Source organism: Taurulus bubalis (assembly GCF_910589615.1).
Source record: "Taurulus bubalis genome assembly, chromosome: 7".
In the NCBI taxonomy this organism is placed as follows: domain Eukaryota; kingdom Metazoa; phylum Chordata; class Actinopteri; order Perciformes; family Cottidae; genus Taurulus; species Taurulus bubalis.
In genome coordinates, this window is record NC_136595.1 from 18,017,126 (window position 1) to 18,037,520 (window position 20,395).

The 20,395-nt window shown below is 42.1% G+C and overlaps 1 protein-coding gene across 1 annotated transcript in view; it reads right to left on the reverse strand.

Moving 5' to 3' along the window:
- Nucleotides 1–321: 321 nt before the first annotated feature.
- Nucleotides 322–20,395, reverse strand: part of negr1 (neuronal growth regulator 1) — a gene marked incomplete at both ends in the record, with an annotated part of 129,774 nt that continues 109,700 nt past the window's right edge. The window contains one exon of the mRNA XM_079221033.1: nt 322–422. Within this exon, the coding sequence (XP_079077159.1) occupies nt 322–422 (101 nt within the window). The remainder of the gene's footprint in view (nt 423–20,395) is intronic.

Consider the following 20,395-nt stretch of genomic DNA (forward strand, 5'->3'; position numbering starts at 1 on the left):
ACTCATTTAGGGAGTTGGTGATATGATTGAAGGTAGAGGAGGGGGGGGGGGGCACTGATTCACAAGGTGGTCGATATCAATCAGAAAAGAGAGGAAATAATAATAATGATAATAAAAAACATCATAGTATTTACATGACAGAAATTCCACCAAAAAAAAGCAAATAAAATAAAAAGAAGAACATTTCCCCACACAAAGTAACGCTGATTATTTCCCCCGTCACGGCGTTTCAACAAACTGTACCAGATTGGATTCCAGCCTTCAGCAATGTCAAAAAGGATTCATAAATGCTCTCGACAGTCATTGTGTCCGGACCCTCTGCTAGTACACGCTGATGAAGGAGGAGAGCGCCAGGACCATGTACTGGCAGGCCAGCGGGACGCGCGCGCTTCCTGTGCTCCCATAGGGTGCAGTGTTGGGCGCTGTGGGCGGGAAACAAGAGAAGCTCTGATTAGATGTGATTGCATTTTCACCATTTGAAATACCTTTTGAAGTAGAAAGGATACTATCATCTCTCTAAAACGGAGTGGAGTGGAGGTCAGCAGCAGCATTAAATGAACGAAAGCAAAGTCCAGTGCTTGATGCTAGTACAAAAATAACAATTCTGACCGATAGCAGACCCTCACTACCTGGCCATTAACTGCAAACCGACACGATTAGTGTCTTGCATGCAGAGGTGCTGTGGCTGAAGTGCCTTACAAACTGCCTGATAACATGTTAAATCCATCATTTACCACCAGCTGCAGTGTACACACACAAAAAAAGGCAACCGAGTCCCCAGTAAACCCGATTGGAAGAGTTAGCAGCCATGGATGCTGCGTGCGTTGCTGTGGACATGAAGCCACTTTCCCTTTGAGCTTGCCAGCTTCTTGTCTGCTTGGTGACACACAGCCCTGGCAAAACGTTAGCGAGTGTTTGGGCAAGAAAGAAAGCGCTTATGTTACTGTGAGGATGATGAGGATGAAGGCAGCAGTGCATTGTGTGTGTGTACACTTTATTTGACGGCAAATAAATGCTACAACTCCCAACCCAAGCTTGTGTGTCTTAGTTGCTTGCCACCTGCTATCTGAAGTCAAGGGGGTTACCACAAAGCTAGCACTCACTTAAGGTGGACTGACTTTTAAGGTGGACCAGCTCCTTGTTCTCCTGACAAGATGCTCCACTGAGTCATGTTGTATGCTCCACTTGTTGTTGGTTCACGGTTAAACGGTTAATTAACCCCAGAGCTTTGTAAACTCAGATTCTAATATTCTAAAACACTGTTTTGCTCATCTCATCTTTTTCTAGTTGCTGTCAAAACAGTTTCCCTCTTTCATATTAGTGGTACAAGAAAAGCCATCAGTTGAGAGTGGAGAATAAATGAGGATGAAAAAGGGTCTTTTTCTTCTCATTTCTGTCCGAGGCAGATTTGTTTTGGCCTGTTTGTGTTTCTCTGACCAGGAGATAGCCTCAGTAATATGAACGGGTATCTCTGGAGAGCTGCGTCAGGCGGACCGAGAGTGTGAGGGCCGCTCAGCCTCCTGGACAGACACACTCTTTTAGTTTGTAGCTCAATCTTTATTGAGCTACAAACTCACACCTCACCGGTCACAAAACATGTTCTACCTCAGCACACAAACACACGCACACGCACACGCACACGCACACACACACACACACACACACACACACACACACACACAGGATGGCGGTGCAAACAGGCTCTGCTCTACCAGGGGAAATCATGTGGTGCATGGCCCATATCAGCAGGGTGCCTCTCTTTACACAGCCATATAATTAGTTCACAATGTAACTCCTCTGATGTGGACCTCACATTGCACGAACACACACAGCAAAGCAGACAACAAAAATAACCACAAACGCATACTGTGCACACGCACAGATGCAATCATGAACATACAGTATACAGTATTTTGTACTCAGAGTTACAGGCGGAGGATTGCTATCCCACTGTGTTGTTGTTGTGTCTCGGGTGCAATTCAATAGGGCGGTCGTCATTAGAGTGGCGTACGTATGGCTGTTGGCATGAACAAAATAAATACAATGATGCAGATTGATCCCGACATAACAGCTCGTGGGAGACCATTTCCGCATGGAGATGCCAGGGAGGGGGTGACAAAAAAGACACAGACGCTGTAATCACCTGACACGGCAGCTTTTACCCGACGTGTTCAAGCATTACGTTGGTGTTGAAGTTGTTTACCTATTAGAGTGAAAACTACAGCTCCGCTGACAGACGGAAAAAACAACCACAAAAAACGGTGAATAGAGGAGCACAAATGGGTGCAAATGTTGATGATGTGTGTGTTGGATGCATGGCTGGCCTTTCTATCTTTGTCTCCAGTTTCTACCTCACTCACTCTCTTTGTATCCCCTCTCTCTCTCTCTCTCTCTCTCTCTCGCTTTCTCTCTCTCTCTCTCTCTCTCTCTCGTCCTATCCAAAGTACAGGATAATGACACAGTTTTCCTGGGCTGTGAAAGCGAGCAGAGAAATGGTAACCATAGCAACAACTCCTGTCCTGCTCAGCCGGCCCACTGATGCCGGAGCCTTAGTGCGCTGCATTGTGCTAGCCACGCTAGCACAATGCATTTAGGTTGTGTGTGTGTGTGTGTGTGTGTGTGTGTGTGTGTGTGTGTGTCTGTGGGGAATAGGCAGATGTCACTATTTCCTCTCCTTCAGTTTCTCATCGTGTCAGTGTTGTTTCTGGATCAGTAATCGCATTAATATCTTCAACACAACTGCTTTTCATGCAGCCGTTCAGGGAGCTCAGGAGGTAATTATTGAATCTGCTATGAATTTTTGACTGTGCTGGAGAGCGTCACAATAAAGCCCTCGGTGCTTCAGCAGGGCAAGTGTTAAGTGAGGTTGGGGGATCGTCCGTGTCACTGGGTTCCTGCCTCATCACAGTGTTTGATTTTGGGCTTGTTTAATATCTTCCTGTGTCACTGCAACAAAAAACAAGCAGCGGCATCCATTGTTTTGACTGTGTGGGCTGTAACTTGCCATTTTAATTAACTCCCCAACCAGGCTGCCTGCAACACCATTACTCTGCTTATTAACATGAAGAGAATAGAAAGAGGAAAGAGACTGAGAGAAAAGCGAGCGCAAATTAAAGACAGATACGGGGGGGGGGGGAGAAGAAGAGGGAATCAAAAGGAAGAGCGAGCTGGAGGAAGAAGACAATGATTGAAAGGGGTGCGCGAGCGAAGCGGCAGCAGCGGCGGACAGGAGAGAGAGAGAGAGAGAGGAAGAGGAAGAGGGGGCTCTGACTGAGCTCTACCTCTTTTGGGTTTGAATTTAATTGCCATGTACATCAGCACGGAGCTGCAATGAAGTACCAGAATCCCAGACAATATATCATAGAGAAACCAACAGTGTCAAGATGCGCAGACGCCAGGAAGACAAGCGGCGCTCCAAAGGGAGAGAGGAGTGGAGGAGATAAGTGGAGATGAAAGCGATACACTTCAATTACTGTTTTGCAACTGAATTGAAATGAAAAACTAAAGCCTCCCCAGCTCTAGCCAGAGTCATATGAAAATAACAATCCCTGGTTCTCTCCTCTGATTCTGGCCTGAAGCCACCAGCTTTAAATAGCATGCCGAAAGTATGAGCCACCCTCTCTCTCTCTCTCTCTCTCTCTCTCTCTCTCTCTCTCTCTTGTCCTTCTTCCCTCCCCCTTCTCACCCAAATCTCCATCGACAGCAGTTTTGTCACCCACATATCATATGCACAACAAACGCTAAGGCCCTGAACCTCGGTCACTGTTGACACAGATAATGAATCATACTGAAATATGCAACAGTGACACTCAATGCTGGGTTTGTTTTGAGTGCCATCTCGAGTGTTATGCACTGCACCGTAAATTCACTGGAACATCATCATTCACCCGGTAATAGCGGGCGCTCCTTTCCCAGCCTCTTGTCAATCCTTTAACTGTGACACACGCTGGGTTTTTAAGGTCTGAGCTCCATTCAGAAAACCTCAGTCGTGTGTTTGATACATGTACCGCAACGTGAACACCTGCAAATGTGAAGAAAAAAGAAGAAGAGAAAAGTAGAACAGAATCTGCCATGTTTTGGAGTTGGATTAAGACATCCATGTGTTGTTTTAGCTGATGATACATCCCTTGAGTTGCTTGTATCCTGTCACAATGCAGGTGGCAGCCAGCTAGGCAGCATCCCAATCCCCCCGGGGACGAGGCTTCAGAGATGGGCTCTGAAGCAGGGGGAGTAGGGGAGTGGTTCAGTGTCCTTGACCATCAATCAGTGGCCTTAGGTCCTCCCCCCCAGCTCCCCTTGGGAGAGCCCACATGAGACACTCCTGAGCCAGAACTGATCTTGTACACACCATGCTGCAAATCGGGCTAAATCCCTCTACATGCAAGGTTCACCGAGGGTGTCTTTAACACAGTACAGCACAAACTGAAAACAGGTGAACGGCGCTGGTGTTCGGTGAAGAGCATAAATGGAATATCATACAACGCTCATGACATTTGATGAGGGGATGCCGCACCTTCAAAGAATGTGCTGCGCTCCACCGCCTTTTAAAACGCCTGCACACCGAGAGTGTGCACGCACTTTATAGAAGGCGATCAAGACATTTTCCATGCTTTACCTCACTTCAATCCACTGACAGTGAAATGCGCTCATACCCGCCGCCACTCATCTCGTACCCTCTTGCCTGTAGCAGCCCGCCATATTGAGTTGCTGCACAATTGACTTGCCAACCCATCAGCTCGTTCATCCGTTTCTCTATTCTATTCCTTCTGCTCTTGTACAAGCAAAAATGTTCGTCATGGCCAGATATGATGTTAGAAACTCATCACCTTTGCCTCTCGCTATGATCATCACATACTGCTGCCCCACAGAGTCCTCATTCACACGGACCTTCGAGCTCATTAGCCCGACCAATCATTTGCATTAGTGCGGGTAATGAAAAGCCTCCATTAATAAGATGGCCTTCAGAGATCATTTACCGTCCTCCGCCTCCCAGTGCTGCCATATCCTCACCCCACCCCCTCCCTTCTAACCTTCTTTGCTCCATATCCTGGTACCTGCCGGTTATCAACACCCAGCAGAATGCTTTTTAGGGCTGGAGCCCGGCCTCTAATAGCTCCTCTCAGCATCCGTATCTAACTGGAGAGTGAATGCGTGAGAGAGACGGGTCACCTGATAGCTTGCTGAGTGAGCTGGGGGCTCTCGATTGCAGGCAGGCTTTGGCCTTCAGCTTGACTTAATCAACGCCTCTGTGGGATATCTGGACACATAAGAGAGCCCTCAGCGCAGTGTGAGCTGGTGGAAGGAATCCCAAAAGAGGAGACATTTCCGACATTCTCCACACAGATACTGTTCCTTTTTATTATTGATCGACTTCTCACTTGAACAGTCTCTCTTTCCCTCCTCCTGAAGCAGAACGTGTGCTGTGTGTCTGCCTTTTATTTGAACTGAATAGTGATGTTATGAGTCCGGCATCCAAAATTCAGAGTGACCTACATGTATGTTTATTGCACCTTTCCATTCAAGGACATACTTTATGCTGAGAATCAATGAGCTTGCAAATGATGTACTTTATATGCACGCCTGATGGATGAATCTCTATTTTTCAAATGTTTTATGAATTTTCCCTTTTTTTTAATCTTCTGCTCTTTTCTAAATTTAGAGGGTAAATCCACATCAGCACATTCTGGGAATAAACAAAGAAAGGCTGTACAGCGTGGATTGATACTTTAAGCGAGCGTTTTTAATTACAGCATTTCCAAAAGCATAATTACTCCATGACTTTGGCTGCTCCTGCTAAATCTGTTTAATGTTAGAGGCTTAATAAAATGCACAGGGACGCAAACAAATGGAGTCAGCATGTAGCAAATTCACGCAGCCCCACTTCTCCTTTCTCTCCCTCTCTCTCTCTTCCTCTCTGTCTCTATAATAATATCCCTTTCATATTTGGGTCTCTCACTCCCACTATCTCTAATAACTCCCAATGCCCCCGTCTCTCTCTCTCACTTTTTAATGCTTATCAGGGTTTTATTTCTGTGCGGGTCCTGCTGCAGGCCCAAAGATTTCGCTGAGTCAGCCGCTGCTTAGCTTCTGCAGCCCTGTGATGACAGCGACAGTCTGGCCGGTTATGAGACACGTCTTACGGCAAACCGACGCTACTCGCATCTCCATGAGCTGCTCCATCAATACGGCCTGATAGCATCTGATCTCCAACCAGGAGGCTGCCCTCTCTTCCTGCCCTTTCCGTTCCGCCCCTCTACTTCGCCTGTAGCGTCCTAAAATAGCAATTCACTGCTATGTATGTAGGATTATGATAAGACAGCTCCCTTTTATCAATTTCCATTATGGTGCTGATAACACAGCATGCCCGAATGTTGAGGGTTAAGTGCATTTTCTTCTTGATGGATATAAGATAACTTTATCACGGCAGACTGCCTAGTTATCACGGTTCACCTGGGGCTAGTCCAATGTGACTGGAATTTGCTCACGCTGAGCGTCTCTATACAAGCCACAATTTGCTCAGATGGTCAAACTGTATACAAAGCAATCCATATTTCTTGTTACATATTTACCTACCCTGAGCTGTTAATAGATTTCTCTCAGATCAATTCAGTGGTTTACAGAATTTGTTCGACCAAAAAGGGCCAAATCAATTGGCGAGTGATTAGCATGTGCAGTGTATTATTTCTAGCCAAGGTGCTGCATAAGACTGGAGGCTGCGAGGATAAAAGAGGCATAATTCAATGGAGGCACACACCATATGTTTACGTTAATTATTGCTAGCTCAAAGTCTGCTTTAGATAGTGTATGCCCATAGGCTGTGTGACTGTGACACATGAAATATTCCTTTATTACGCCAAGACAAAACCCGAGGCGATGAATGCACTCCAGTCGCTACTCCCCACCTTGTTGCTGACTGCCTGTGGGAGGTTGTGATAAAAGCTATAGAGTCCTGAAGTGAGCACCATTGATCCAGCAGAGCATTTTATACAGCAGTTTGAGACTCAGGGTCAGGCAAGGCCCTGCCTCCCTCCTTCCCTCCCTCTCACTCTCTCTCTCTCTCTCACACTCTCTCTCTCACTCTCTCTCTCACACTCTCTCTCTCTCACACTCTCTCTCTCACTCTCTCAGTCAGTCAGTCAGTCAGTCACACAGTCACACACACACTCTTTTCTAATACACACCGTAAATCTGTTAAGTATTTAACATTTCAAGGTATAAGAACTGGATGTAAGCATTCACAACCTTCCAGCATTTCCTGTCACAATATATGCCGCAGCTTCACGGACAATATATAACAAAACAAAACAGTGACCCTGTTGAAGCATGCAGCTTTGGGAGATTGCATTCTGGAATGAGAATGAATCCCTTTTCCTAAACCAGACTAAACCAGACTAATTGTCCTGCTGTTAATTAATTCCTAATATTCTCTGTCTGCAGTCCTGGAGATGGGCTGCAATAAAGCGGCTAAAAAATAAGTGACTTATGTCTGAAGCATTTAATCTGGATAACGTATCTAAGGCAGAAATTAAGAGTGAATTTGATGTGCCCCGTTGACATTTTTCGTCTGACGTCTTTGTCTTTGGATCACTGCAGACGAGAGGAATAAAACATGAAGGATCCAGCTTACTGAAGGAACGATTGAATCCACGATGGGTAGGTCTTCCTTTTGCAGTTATACAACACAAGAAAAGTAGTGCATGTTCAGTGGTGGAAGATTAAGTTTATTGTATATATTTTTGTAAAAATGTGCTTAAAGTATTAAAAGTAAAAGGTACTTATCATGCAAACAAATTACAAGTGACATATTACTATCTAGTGTATATTATTGGATTATTCTCAGTGATTCTCAGGGACTTTAATTGTGTGTGTTTTTGTTTGTTTGTTGCTGTTGACGAAAGTGAAAGTGTTTCCGAGCACCAGAGTTTCTTTAGAAAATCTAATGGTCTGACAGTCTACCCACGCACAGACCTGGTTCTCCGTGCCTCCCTTCCCTCCAGCGGGCCCAGCATTATGGCCTGGGTCTCCAGCCCAGCGAGGTCTGTGCCGGCTCCCAGCGGAGACCAGCAGATCAGGGAGGCTCTGCTCTGCTCATGGCGGCAGGAGGAGCCGCTGCTGCCAGGCACAGAGCTCTCTAACTCCCACCAGAGCTCGTCTGCAGGTCCAAGGCGTCATCTCGGCCGGATCTGGGTCTGTCCGCGGCGGGCTGGTCGCTGACGGAGGCCCAGCTAGAGTCTGAGCTGAAGGACTTTCTAGTGAACCTGCATGACTTCATCGGATTTTGCGCAGAATCCGACCCGGAGGCACCGATGACGATCATAAAGAATAACTATATAGAAATGTCTTTCTCGCTGATGGTGTCTTTCACTTACGTAGGTCATATAGAGGCATCAGGTGTAAATTGAGTTAACAGTGATTTCAACATGCATATATCCGTATTTTAATGTTGTAAATGAATGAAGTTTAAACAATTTAACCTACAGTTATCTTTATTTATTTATCTACTTTTTACATTTCCAACACAACAGAAAAGTCCCTGACATACAATCTCCAGAAACTCTGTTGGGTAGTTTAATCTAGACCAGACTGCTTTTTTGAAAAGGGTGAAGCCCTTTTTTAAATAAAACTAACAAGGAACTATAGCTGTCAGAAAAATGTAGTTGAGTAAGATGGCATAGAGTCACAAAAAATGGGAAAACCTCAGAATTGTATGTAACTGACTGCATTGTGACTGAGCTCAGCTGCCCAGGTCTGGCTGCTTTTGGCTAAATGCTTTAAAAAAATCAAAACAGTATAAGAGTAGACAAATCAAGGTGGTTTGATGGAGCACAAAATGCTGCCAAATAAGAACAATGGGTGCATTTGAAAGTTAAGTGTGACGTACATCCAATTTGAGTGTGTTCCAGGCTTTAGACCACTATTTGGAAGTGTGTGTGCACTCTGTACAATGACTGGATGTTTGGGTTCTATGAATAAAAGGCAGACAATATCACCTCACACTGAAATGTGTCAGATCCTAAAAGAAGGCCAATAACTCTTATCTTCCCCTTCACATAACCCCCTTCCCCCCCTCCCCTCCCCCTCTCTGCCATACTGACACTATCAACATGCAACATTCATGGTTGCATAAATACCAGAACTGATTCTGGTGACACATGCTTTTTCCCTTTGATGTAGGACTGCACTTGGTGACTGCAGCTCCCAAGTCTGTAAGTACCACTCTCTCCGCCTTTATGTTCCTGTTTTTCACATGAGGTCAAACATTATTGACTGGAGTTACTGAGGGGAATAAGTCTGCGTTTACTGACAAATTGGACCGGTGGATTGACTGCTGGTTCAACTCACCTGGGTACCAGGAGCAGCAAATATCAATATGTCTGGTAAAGCGCCCTTTTCCTTCTAATCGGCAGTGGGTTGCAGTTTACTTTGGTTTCCAAAACTACCGTCCTAGCCGATTGCTGTTCACTGCGTTTGGTTGTTGTTTCACTTCAGCAGCAATCTAATGGGGTCTTCTTCTTTGACTTTTAATGGCGGAGTGTGGTGCAGGAGAGTGGTAGAAAACAACATCAAAATAAACTAAATTATTTTATATTACTGTTTCTTAAAAAAAAAAAAAAGATTACTATCTGTACCTAACCAACGTAATATTGTGTTTTTCATCAATTGACCCTTCGCTAAGCCCTGTCCCCCATTGCTACTCCATCAATCTGTCTAAACTACCATGGAGCACACACTGTCACTAACTGCACTCCCTGAATAACTATTAGTTAATTATTGGAAAAACAAGCAACAAACAATTTCAGAAGGGTCTAAAATGTGCATTTGAATGATATCTCCAGGATTTCAAACTGACTCAGGGTTATTGTGGAAAAAGTGTAAAGAAGAATCAAGGAAGTTTTGGTGAGTTTTACTTAGTTTCAATCGAGTCTGAATTAAGTGTTTTTGTATGACACATATAGCTGCGTTTTCTAGTGAAACAAAAAGCAGTATGTGTATATATTAATTATATCTTCAGTAGCTTGTGCAGCACAAAAGTGCTAATGCTAAATAATGATGTGCTAAAATACTCCGCTAATGTTAGCACAGAAGTGCTAATGCTAAATAACGATGTGCTAAAATACTCTGCTAATGTTAGCGTCACAGGTTCCTATGTAGAAACAACATTGTAGAAACATATACTATCTACTTGTAACCAGTATCACTATTACACAAATTCAAAAACCAACAAAATTGATTGCATGCAGGCTTGTAAAACTACCGGAAATTGAAACCCAAAATCAAATCCTGGAAGTTGCTTGTAGTTTTCTGGGCTGCCTACAAATTCCTGTGAACAATCGTTAACCTGCAATTTCTCTGCAATTTGCAGTGCTGCTTACTGATGAAATTCCCACTCATGTAGTGCACTATTCTCCCGTTGTAGCTGATAACAGGGCAGATGGATTCACATTTACATACAGTATTAATCATCAAGTTGACTCGCTGCTCTCGTGACATTGAGCGTGAGTACTGGAAATGTCAGTTCAATTATATTGCATTCATTCCAATAAAGGCAATTAAGGCATAATGCAAAGGGTCAGAGAGTAGCCATATAAGGGAGCTAATGCTATCTGTCTAGTAGTAATGATCAAAGTTTCACCAGGAATTAAAGCAAAATGTTTTAATGGTAACTAAGACCCAGAATCCAATCACAGTGCTATTCTATCCTTGTTCATTTGTCCTGCATAATGTGTGAGGAAACAAGTGGAGCAAGATTAAAGTGAATCTGCACTTTATCATCATGATTACTTCTATTGTCAAAAGACTATTTCCAAGTCAGGATGTTATAGTCTACAAGCAACACATACAGTATACTGAAACAAATCATTTCTACACAAGCTAGAAATATGATGTCAAAACAATAACACATCACTTCTAGGTTTTAATTGCATACTTGCTTAACTGACAGTGAGTTTGACCACAGATTGTGGAAGGTAACGAATACCAATTCTTTTCAACACACTTTCCTTGTATGATTCATGACAACTGTCTCACTTTTGTCCAACAGATGTCATCTACATTTACAATAATTATTATAATAATAATTTATAATAATTGAATAATATTTCAGACTGGAATCAGCATTAGTCAATCTGGAGACTTCCAACATCTCCAGAAGTCTGCAGGTGTCAGTTCACCACGGTGACGATAATATGGCTAGTGACAAATCGCACAAAAAGACCACATCCTACCATGTATTTGTGTCTCGCAATCCTTTCTGTGGCATGCAGCACTAACTCCAATGGTTCTACTGGTTCCTACTGAAGATGTAAATCCATAAAGGTGGCTCACAAATATAATCTTAAAAAGGTTCAATCATTTCCTCAATAGACTTTTTTAGCAAACTTTCCTCAAAAAAGAACATTTGGTTCTCTAGTGAGTATTTACGGCTCCAGTAGCGGTCGTGGTGATTGACTCAAAATAAACTCCAGTGCACACGTTACACAGTGCAACAATTTGGCTCATTAATGTGTTTTTGGACAACAATGGAGCTCTAAAGAACAGAGGAATAAGATATATCAGGTTTTTAGATACACAATGTGTCAGACAATACTTTTTAGTAATCAATTATTGCTGGTTTTGGTCTTGTAATTTGTTGTAAAATGAATTCACTGGACTTTTCTGAGAAACTGGATATTTTGCAACACTTTATGTATGCATGTTAGCACATTTCCAAAGTTTTTGAGTGTCAAAAGCAATACATTAGTTCTTATTGCATTCTAAATAACTTACAAATTGTTGCGTCATTTATAAATGACGAGATTTAAATTTATAAATTGGTGAGAGCTGGTTGGAATACTTATAAATTAGATGGTTAATAAACAACCCAAGAATATCTTGGGGTGGTTTGGTTTGGTTTGATCTAACTTGTGACAAAGAAAGGGGTTGTTAGTCATCTCAAAACCCCAAAATGCACAAGAATCAAATTTAGGGGCAGATATATAAAAGCAAAGCAAATGAACAAACATGGAAGTCGTGAATATCTCTCAGATTCTCCTCTGTCCAAGGATTACTTACTGTTCAAGTGAAAGGCACGTGGGCCCCTTTCCAGTCTCTTTAAGCCGTTTCATGTTGGGATCTGTGGCTGGAGGCCCACCGGGAGCCACCCACCATCCCCAAAATCTCCCCATGCTAGATGGTATTAGGAATAACAATTGCGAGCAAAATAGTCTTTTCTGCTCGTCTCCTTTTAAATGCGCTCACACAAAAGCGGCTGGGATTCTTCAGTACTAATAAACAGTGTCAATGGTGACAGGACTCTGGCTTGCGAGGAGCTCATCCCATTGATTGTTATAAACACGTTACAGTAATTCAGCAGGAAGGGGGTGTGGTGGTGGGGGCTTGAATAAAAAAAATGGCCGTTTATCACTTCAGAGAGCTATAATGCCTTGGTGTATTGTGTCCCCGAGATTATTTTGCCGAAGGCATCTCTCAGCGTGTTCATTGACCTTTCTTCATCATTAGTGAATGTAAAGAGGGAGGATCCTTGTCAAAAGCCTTGAATAACTCATCAGCTGCGCGGCCGGGGGAATACTAAAGGGTTAATGGTTTCTTTTCGGGGCCTTCGTGGCTTTATCCTTAAGCACTTGCATTTCAATTGCTCCGTTGCGTACGAGGAGCGGGGAACTGAGATAGCAGTGAGCTATGCAGGATGCATAACAGTGTTTGTGCGTGTGCATGAGTGTGTGCGTGAAGAAGTGTATCATTAACTGTCAGCAACAAGCCTCCAGCCATCCACCACTAATGCACACGCACACACACACACACACACACACACACACACACACACACACACACACACACACACACACACACACACACACACACACACCACCACCACCACCAATGCTCATAAGCATGTAAGTGCTTATACAGTATGTGTGTGTGTGTGTGAGCATTTACTGCACATTGTATGAGCCTCTAGGGGAGTGTATCACACATGGCAAAACCGCTCCAACTTGCACTGAGAGCCTTGAGTCTTAGCAGAGCGCTGGCCATACTTATATGCAATGCCAAGGACGCCAAACGGCTCGGAAATCGAACAGATAGAACTAACCTTATTTAACGGCTAGACATCTAAGCCATTTCACCAAAGAGAATGTCATTTCTGAATGTCATGACCTTTTCTAACCGCGTTTAAAAACGTCCAAGGTCTTAAAGGTGTGGTTTGTCAATAAAAAGATTTTGAAGACTCGCGAGGAGCCGTAAACAGAGAGAAATGCGATGCATATGCTCATCTTTTATTTTAATAGGTGGATTATTGCAGACACTGTCATCTGTCGTTGGGCTGATTGAGAGGTTTTTCTTGAGACTCGTGACAGTGATTGAAGCAGTGTGTGTGTGTAGGTGCTAGATGAACTTAAGTGCAAGACCACACAGCTTTAATAGCATAAATACAAGAGAAATTAAAAGAGAGAAAATGCTTTCGGGGTGCCTGTGTGTGTCAGCATGATTTAGTGTGCGTGTTTGTTCCATTTAGTGGGTGATGGGCAATGTGGACTGATTTAAAGTTAGGGGGAAATTGTTGTGAAGAGCAGCTATCTCTGTCGTGTGGTCTCAGAGATAATTGTCTGGCAGAGTAAAACAACACTGTGCTGCAGCACTGCTGCATCGAGCAAAGAACTCATTCTGAGAGCTTTGAAGACATCAAACTTGACAAAAGAAGTATGGAAACGATTTAAAGAAAAGACGAGGTGAAGGTGTCTGGGGTTGGATTTGAGAAGACTGTAGACAACACTCGTGGCTGTGCTATAAGGACAGCCCATATGGAACCACTTAATCAATATAACACTGTTTTAAAGGTGCAAGAAGTCAACAAGATTAATTTATAAATCTCGGTGGACTGACGCGCCTGAAGAATACCACGAGTGAGTCCTGCTATCACATTTCTTCTCCAGTATGATCTTGCATACAAAGTGGAGACTTTGTTGTGCTGTTTGCGTCTGGGCTGTTGGGATTGAGAGGAGCTCGAATTCTGTTTCAGCCAAAGCTGGATGAAATGCAAATCAGGAGTCAATGCAGTCACATCTCTGATGACTGACAGGCGGTCCCAAGCAAGAGCTATAAGTGGGAGTTAAAGTTCAAACGATGGCACAAGCTCAGGCGACTGGGCGCGGTTTAACACATTCTGATATTTAATGCACCTTAATGCATTTCTTATATGCTTATTATAACTGATCCCAATTGTATTTGGCTGTATGGATGCTTTACTTTCAGTCCTACTATTGAGCATTTTGTGAGCATTAAATCAGTTTATAACACATGTGCATCCTTAAGTGTTTACATGCACTTTATTTATCAACAATTATTTCCTCTCCTATGAAAACATATATCATTGTAATACGTTTGTGTTATTGGTGCCCTTAGTTATAGTAGTCGACACATACGATAATAAACACTTCTGCTTACATTACGTTACACTGTAATAAACCATTTTGGGTGTTATATATGGCTTACAGGTGCTAAATAAGGGGACTTAAAGGAAACTGTTGCAGTTGTATGGTTTGTATAATAATATGTATTGCAATAATATATATATATATATATATATATATATATATATATATATATATTTAAAATATTGTAATATCAATATTTATTGTGAAATTCCATCGAGAAGCTATTTTTGGATAAGTAACCAGATGTATTTAGGCTAATTTAGTAAATTAGAGCGGAAAATGATTCAGCAACAGTAAGAACAGCATCTTAAATGCATCTCTATATTGTTATGTCTGTATGTTTGTGAAGTGAAACAAACCCTTGAATAATTTCTGTGCATTTTTGGAAAAGCAAGGGGTTAGTTAAAGATTGTTTTTTTTGGAGTCTGGGCACAGCATCTTCACTCCTCAGGCATCTCCCACTGTCAGTGTCAGTCAGGGTTAGTTTAGAATGGGCAAACTAATTACTGTGTAATTCCCAACACTTATCATGGAGTGACATATAGGCACCCTCTCCCTCTGAGATTCAACTACATGGGAAGAAGACATGTCATGGGTGGGTAGGATTCCTGTAGTTCAAGTATTATCAGGATGGTTGGCAACGAAGACTCAACCCCTCTGGCACAATCACATGAAAGACAAGTAATCTGTTGGCAGCCAGCTGTCATATATGAATATATATATAAAACCACACAATGAGCTGCCCAGGCCTGACACCCCAAGTCACAAGTGAAGCTCGCAGCAAATGTTTGGAAACACAATTTGTCTGACAGAAGCTCTGTAATAAATGCTCAGTGTAAAAAGTAGCATCACAGTATTGTGAGGCAGTGTTAACGGAAACAGTGACTCAATTTTTGTTCCAATTTTGACAGAAAACAAAAACCTAATGTGGAAATTAATGCTTTTTTGTTTTTTTATCCGATTCATCGATTCATCGATTCATCGAAAAAATAATCAACCGATTAATCGATTATTAAAATAATCGTTAGTTGCAGCCCTAATATAATCCCCCTGCAAATTTCACAAAATAGTGCTAAAACAACTGGGACAAACCACAAAAAAGTTAGCGGAAGGAAATGTATAGATTAGATTATTGTGCTCAAGGAATATCATTGAATTGATGTGGATGTTTTCATGCTCGTCTTCAGCTAAACCCAGACTGAGAGTCGTATTTCAGAATTACACAGTGAAACCTATGCAGTAGAGAGCTCAGGTGGCAGCACAAGGTGAGCAGGAAGGACAGCGAGTCGTACGTGTGACATCAAAATCTGTGACCTGTCAGATTCAGGGTCAGCGTCGACTATAGGAAAGAGTTCAACCGGCTACAGTTTGGGAATGACCACTGCATTGACTAAGAACACTGACTCTATTGTCTACTGCCAGTTGACTTGTGCACTGTGTGCTTATGTTCTGTGAAAAACAGGTAATCAGTACCTTTACTGCTTTAGAATGACATTAAAGTAAAAAATACACCATGAAAATGCGACTCAAATTTCACTGATGGAAACTACAACTAATAATAGTCAAATGACTCAAATGTGAATTCTTGTTGAAAGACTGCATTCAAAACTGAATAAAACAGAATTTTATTTTGTGACTTAGAAATTGTAGGACTTTGCCCATTTCTACCTGCAGGTCTGCAAATATGCAGTCCAGCTGATGTCTTAATGAAAGCTCCTGCCTCAGCTCCTTGCCGCTCATGAGCGGAATACAAAACCTGAGAGTGATGCAGTAAAGAGCATCCGAACAACTGAGCAAGGCTTGACGAGTGCATTTACTGTGTTTCCAAGGGCAACGACAACATGTCCATAGCTTCCTCTCCATTACCGCTAAAATAGTTCTCTCTACTGCCTCAAAATTACACCCATTTAACTCTGCTGAAGAGTGCTCTCACCAGAGATGAGAGAGAGGGAGGACCTGGAGCACAGCATAGTGTGAACCCTCTGCAATCTACAAGTTGGCCATAAAGCCATCTTTTCTGATTTACCGCAGCCTCTACTGTAAGTGTGTTGCTTTCTTCAATCATCCTCCTTAGTGCAGTAACCATTAGAGTATGTCCAGAAAGAGAATATACCCTGGTGTCTCAATTATAGACCAAGACCGAATCTCTACAGCAGCCATTCGTGGCCATAAAAGGAAATGACTATCCATTTTCTGCTCTAGCCCTTACACAGCAACGGAGTCCAGTCTGTTGTTGGGAGCACTGAAACTCATCTTTCCAGCTGAATCGTCTTATTAATCGCCCCGACTGCTGTGGAGAGAGGGCCAATTAAAGTTGGAAAAGATTTGAATTGACAAAAAAAAACCTCTTGTCAATTTAACGGTGACTTCCCTTTTGTGGGCTTTCCGTCTTATTTGCCAAACTTTCAACTCAAGAGTAAGATTGCAGGTTTTAAAAAAACAGCTGTAAAAACAACATCAAAACTGGAGAAGGGTGTCACAGGCCTGCAAGCACTAACACAATGCATAATGTGCTTTGATCTTCTGAGCACAGTAGATGTGTGAGATTTGGTGATCTGCAAACTCTGAAAAGTTATGCTTGAGAAAAAGAATATAAGTGACAGCGACAGGGATAAAAGCACCGCCTGCAACGAGAGCTCAAAAAAGAGGCAGGAATAAACACATAAAAGAAAGAAGATTCTTTGGCACAATTTAACAACTGGAAAGGCTATGACAGCTCTCAGTTTTAATACCCACCATCAATATTATCCTCACAAATACTGAGAAATATCCATGAAAGATGAGCAAAAGAAAAGGGAAGTCTGTGAAATAGTTATCTTGTTCCTCTGAAGACAGTTATTCCATTTTCTGTGTGCACCGCTGTGTTTCTTCTGTGTGTGCGTGCGACTGACAGCATGACCAGGTTTGCATTTAATGGCCGACGCTCCTGAGGAGATGCGAAGTGAGAGAGATAATCAGAGGCAAAGACGAGAGCGGTACATGTGGGAGCAAGGGAATGATAGAGCTGGAAACAGAGAGGCAGAGGGACTGACTGAGCGAGATGTTTGGTAAGTAGAATTATCTGCTGAAGGGAGGGGGCAGCACGACCATTTTTACCCGAAACTGACAAACAGGTAAAAAGCAACGCCGAAAAAAGGTCTTTGTGCAGACAAACAGCTAATATGGATAACAACATGTTCATACTGTAAATATTAGAGGGAAGAGAGGGAAGTGGGCGTTGTGGGAGACCACAATGTGTCGGGAATGGTCGATAAGACTCTGGAATCAGAGAAATGTTGTGATGTATTTCATTTCTGCTAATCCAGCAATAGTCCTCAGAAGATCATATTTAAAAACTTCAGTTTATGCTATAAAATGCGCCCTCAAACTATCACCTAATAAAAGTATAAATATTTGATGACTCTGCAAAACCCCTACATATGTTCAATAGCAACATTTTCAACGTGAGATGAGTAAGGAGACCGGTCACAGCACTGTAACCAAAATACCTGCCTTTGAAGTGAGAGTACGATCCAAAGCATTCTCTCATTTGAGCATCGCCTGTGGGTAGATTTTACTGTATGTTTTATGATCTATTCTTTGCATAATTTATCATCATATATTGAATCTAATCGATGTTCAGTGGAGAGAGAGAGAGAGAGAGAGAGAGAGAGAGAGAGAATGTCTAGAAATACTGGTCATCCTCTGTTTTGTGTATTGTAACAATTGCACAATCAATACTAATTCCTGTGTTTCAGAGGCTTTCATGAAAAGCTTTTTTTTAAAAGCATATGTTAATTTTTTCAAAAATAATTAACTAAAGCAAAAAGGTGGAAGAGACATCACTTTGTTTTAAAGCACCCTTCCTAGCACAGTAAAATACATAATCAATTTCATTGTCGGTGTCTTCCACATTTGACTAATCAGTATTAGCACTCAGGATGCATTTTAGAGCACTGTGATAAAAAGCTCAGGCAGCCACAGCTAAAGAAAAACCAAACCCGTAACAACTAATATCACACCAACAACTGAGTACCAATCAGCCAAATAGCAAAAATAACACTTCCCTTGATTCTCACTCATTAAAATGAATTACTGAGAGAAAACAGAATATCGTATGGCAATCATATTGTGTGCTATTAGAATATAAAAAATAATAGCGTTCAATTCCTGAAAACATATGCCGTTACAATGAAGCACATGTTGTAAAAAAGCACGGGAAGTGTTGATCAAATACATGAATTCTGGAAACATTATGGCACATTCTGGACCACTATAAAATAATAATTAGTGGTTATACTTATTGCTGGATGTATAATGTGGTGCATTATTAGGAGTTGTGTACATGTAGTCAAAGGAGAATTGTGTTTTCCTATTTACTTTCATTGGAAATATAATCTAGAAGCAAAGGCGGAAATGCCAGTTTTTACTTCCAGAGCACATGACTTTGAAGCTGTGTACTGTAACAACAGGTTTCGACTGGAGAAGCTCACGGCTTTGTACACACAGTTTCAAACCCCTCGTATATTTACATTGTCCAGGGATCTAGGGGTCAAGGATGATAGATGACATGCCATCTGCTTATCAGGCCCTCCCAGAGATGAACGTTGCAGTTAGCACGAGGGGAAAAAAAATGAAGGTCAGCATATCACCTCAAAACAAACCGTACGGGACCGGAGTCGGGGTGGCGAGAGGTGGCTGCAGAAGGTTTGCACGGCTCTTGATCTTGCCACCGTATAACTGATAAGGCTGGTAGAATGCACTGCCAAAAAGGATTATCTGTGGGTAGCTCAGTGTGTCTGACACCAGGCATGCTGGGTAAAGAGAGGCAGAGCTGTTTACTGTAGAGGCTCCTCGAGCAGTTAAATACTGCTGTCCAGACCTCCAGGATTTACACTAGCAGGCTTCCCAGACAAAGGACAAAGAACCCGACGTAAGCTAATCAGTGGGAGATGTTCCATCCTCTTGAATATTTATATTTATATTTATTTATATTATTTATATAGTGTAGTGTATTTATAATGTCATTAGCTGGGGAGGACTCAGTATGCATCAACAGTCACGTTGGTGACTGTATTGTAATTGCCTCTGGACGAAACTCAACTTCAGCACTTCTGGCTCGTGCAGTTCCCGTTCTTAAAATACTATTTTACAATCTAGTACCCGCTTCTATTTGACTTTTTTATTTGACCAGACTCTTCATCGGCTACAAAACAAATGGGATGTGAACCAAGTTTGGTTTGAAAAGAACTGATGAGCAGATGAAGATAGGCTTATGAAATAGGTGATGTGTACTGATTGACAGCGATTGGCTTCACCTGGGGTGAAACAAAAGACTGACAGATCTATTCAGCTCTTTCAATCACATCCAAGGAATCCAATATGAATCTCCGAGAATCAGTGTTTTCTTGCACAATGTCAGAAATAATCCTGAGGTAAATGAAGGACGTACTGTGGCAGCAAACACATATTACTGTATCAAATATACCTTTAAGCTTCTTTTAGTTTTTCCTTCCATGATTTTTTGGGAATATTTTACTTTTTCCAGGTCGCCGATTAATTCAAGAGGAGCTACCATTCAGGTAATCAATTAAAGTCAGTAATTACTAGTTCATGTGGACATGTAGCATATGTTATATATGAATACATTGTAGCAGGAACACTCTCACACTTTGTTAATCGTCAGTGTTTTAGAGGAATGAGCTCCGAGTTCAATATGTTAAACAAATTGCAGTGAATTAGTGAAAATGGGAGTCAGTTTCTTCATTTCACCGGCTCTGATGTTGAAGCTTTCATGTTGAAAAATGAAGATAACTTTTGTTTGATGTTACACCACATTGACAGCCCCACAAAGTAAAGACGCTGTTTAAAACAAATAGAACTACAGTGAACATAACAGTCACTCTGCCTTCATTACAGACCAATAGCTGATAGCAACCAATATTCAGACTTGGCTGTTTCTCATCCACAATGTGGGGAGCGAC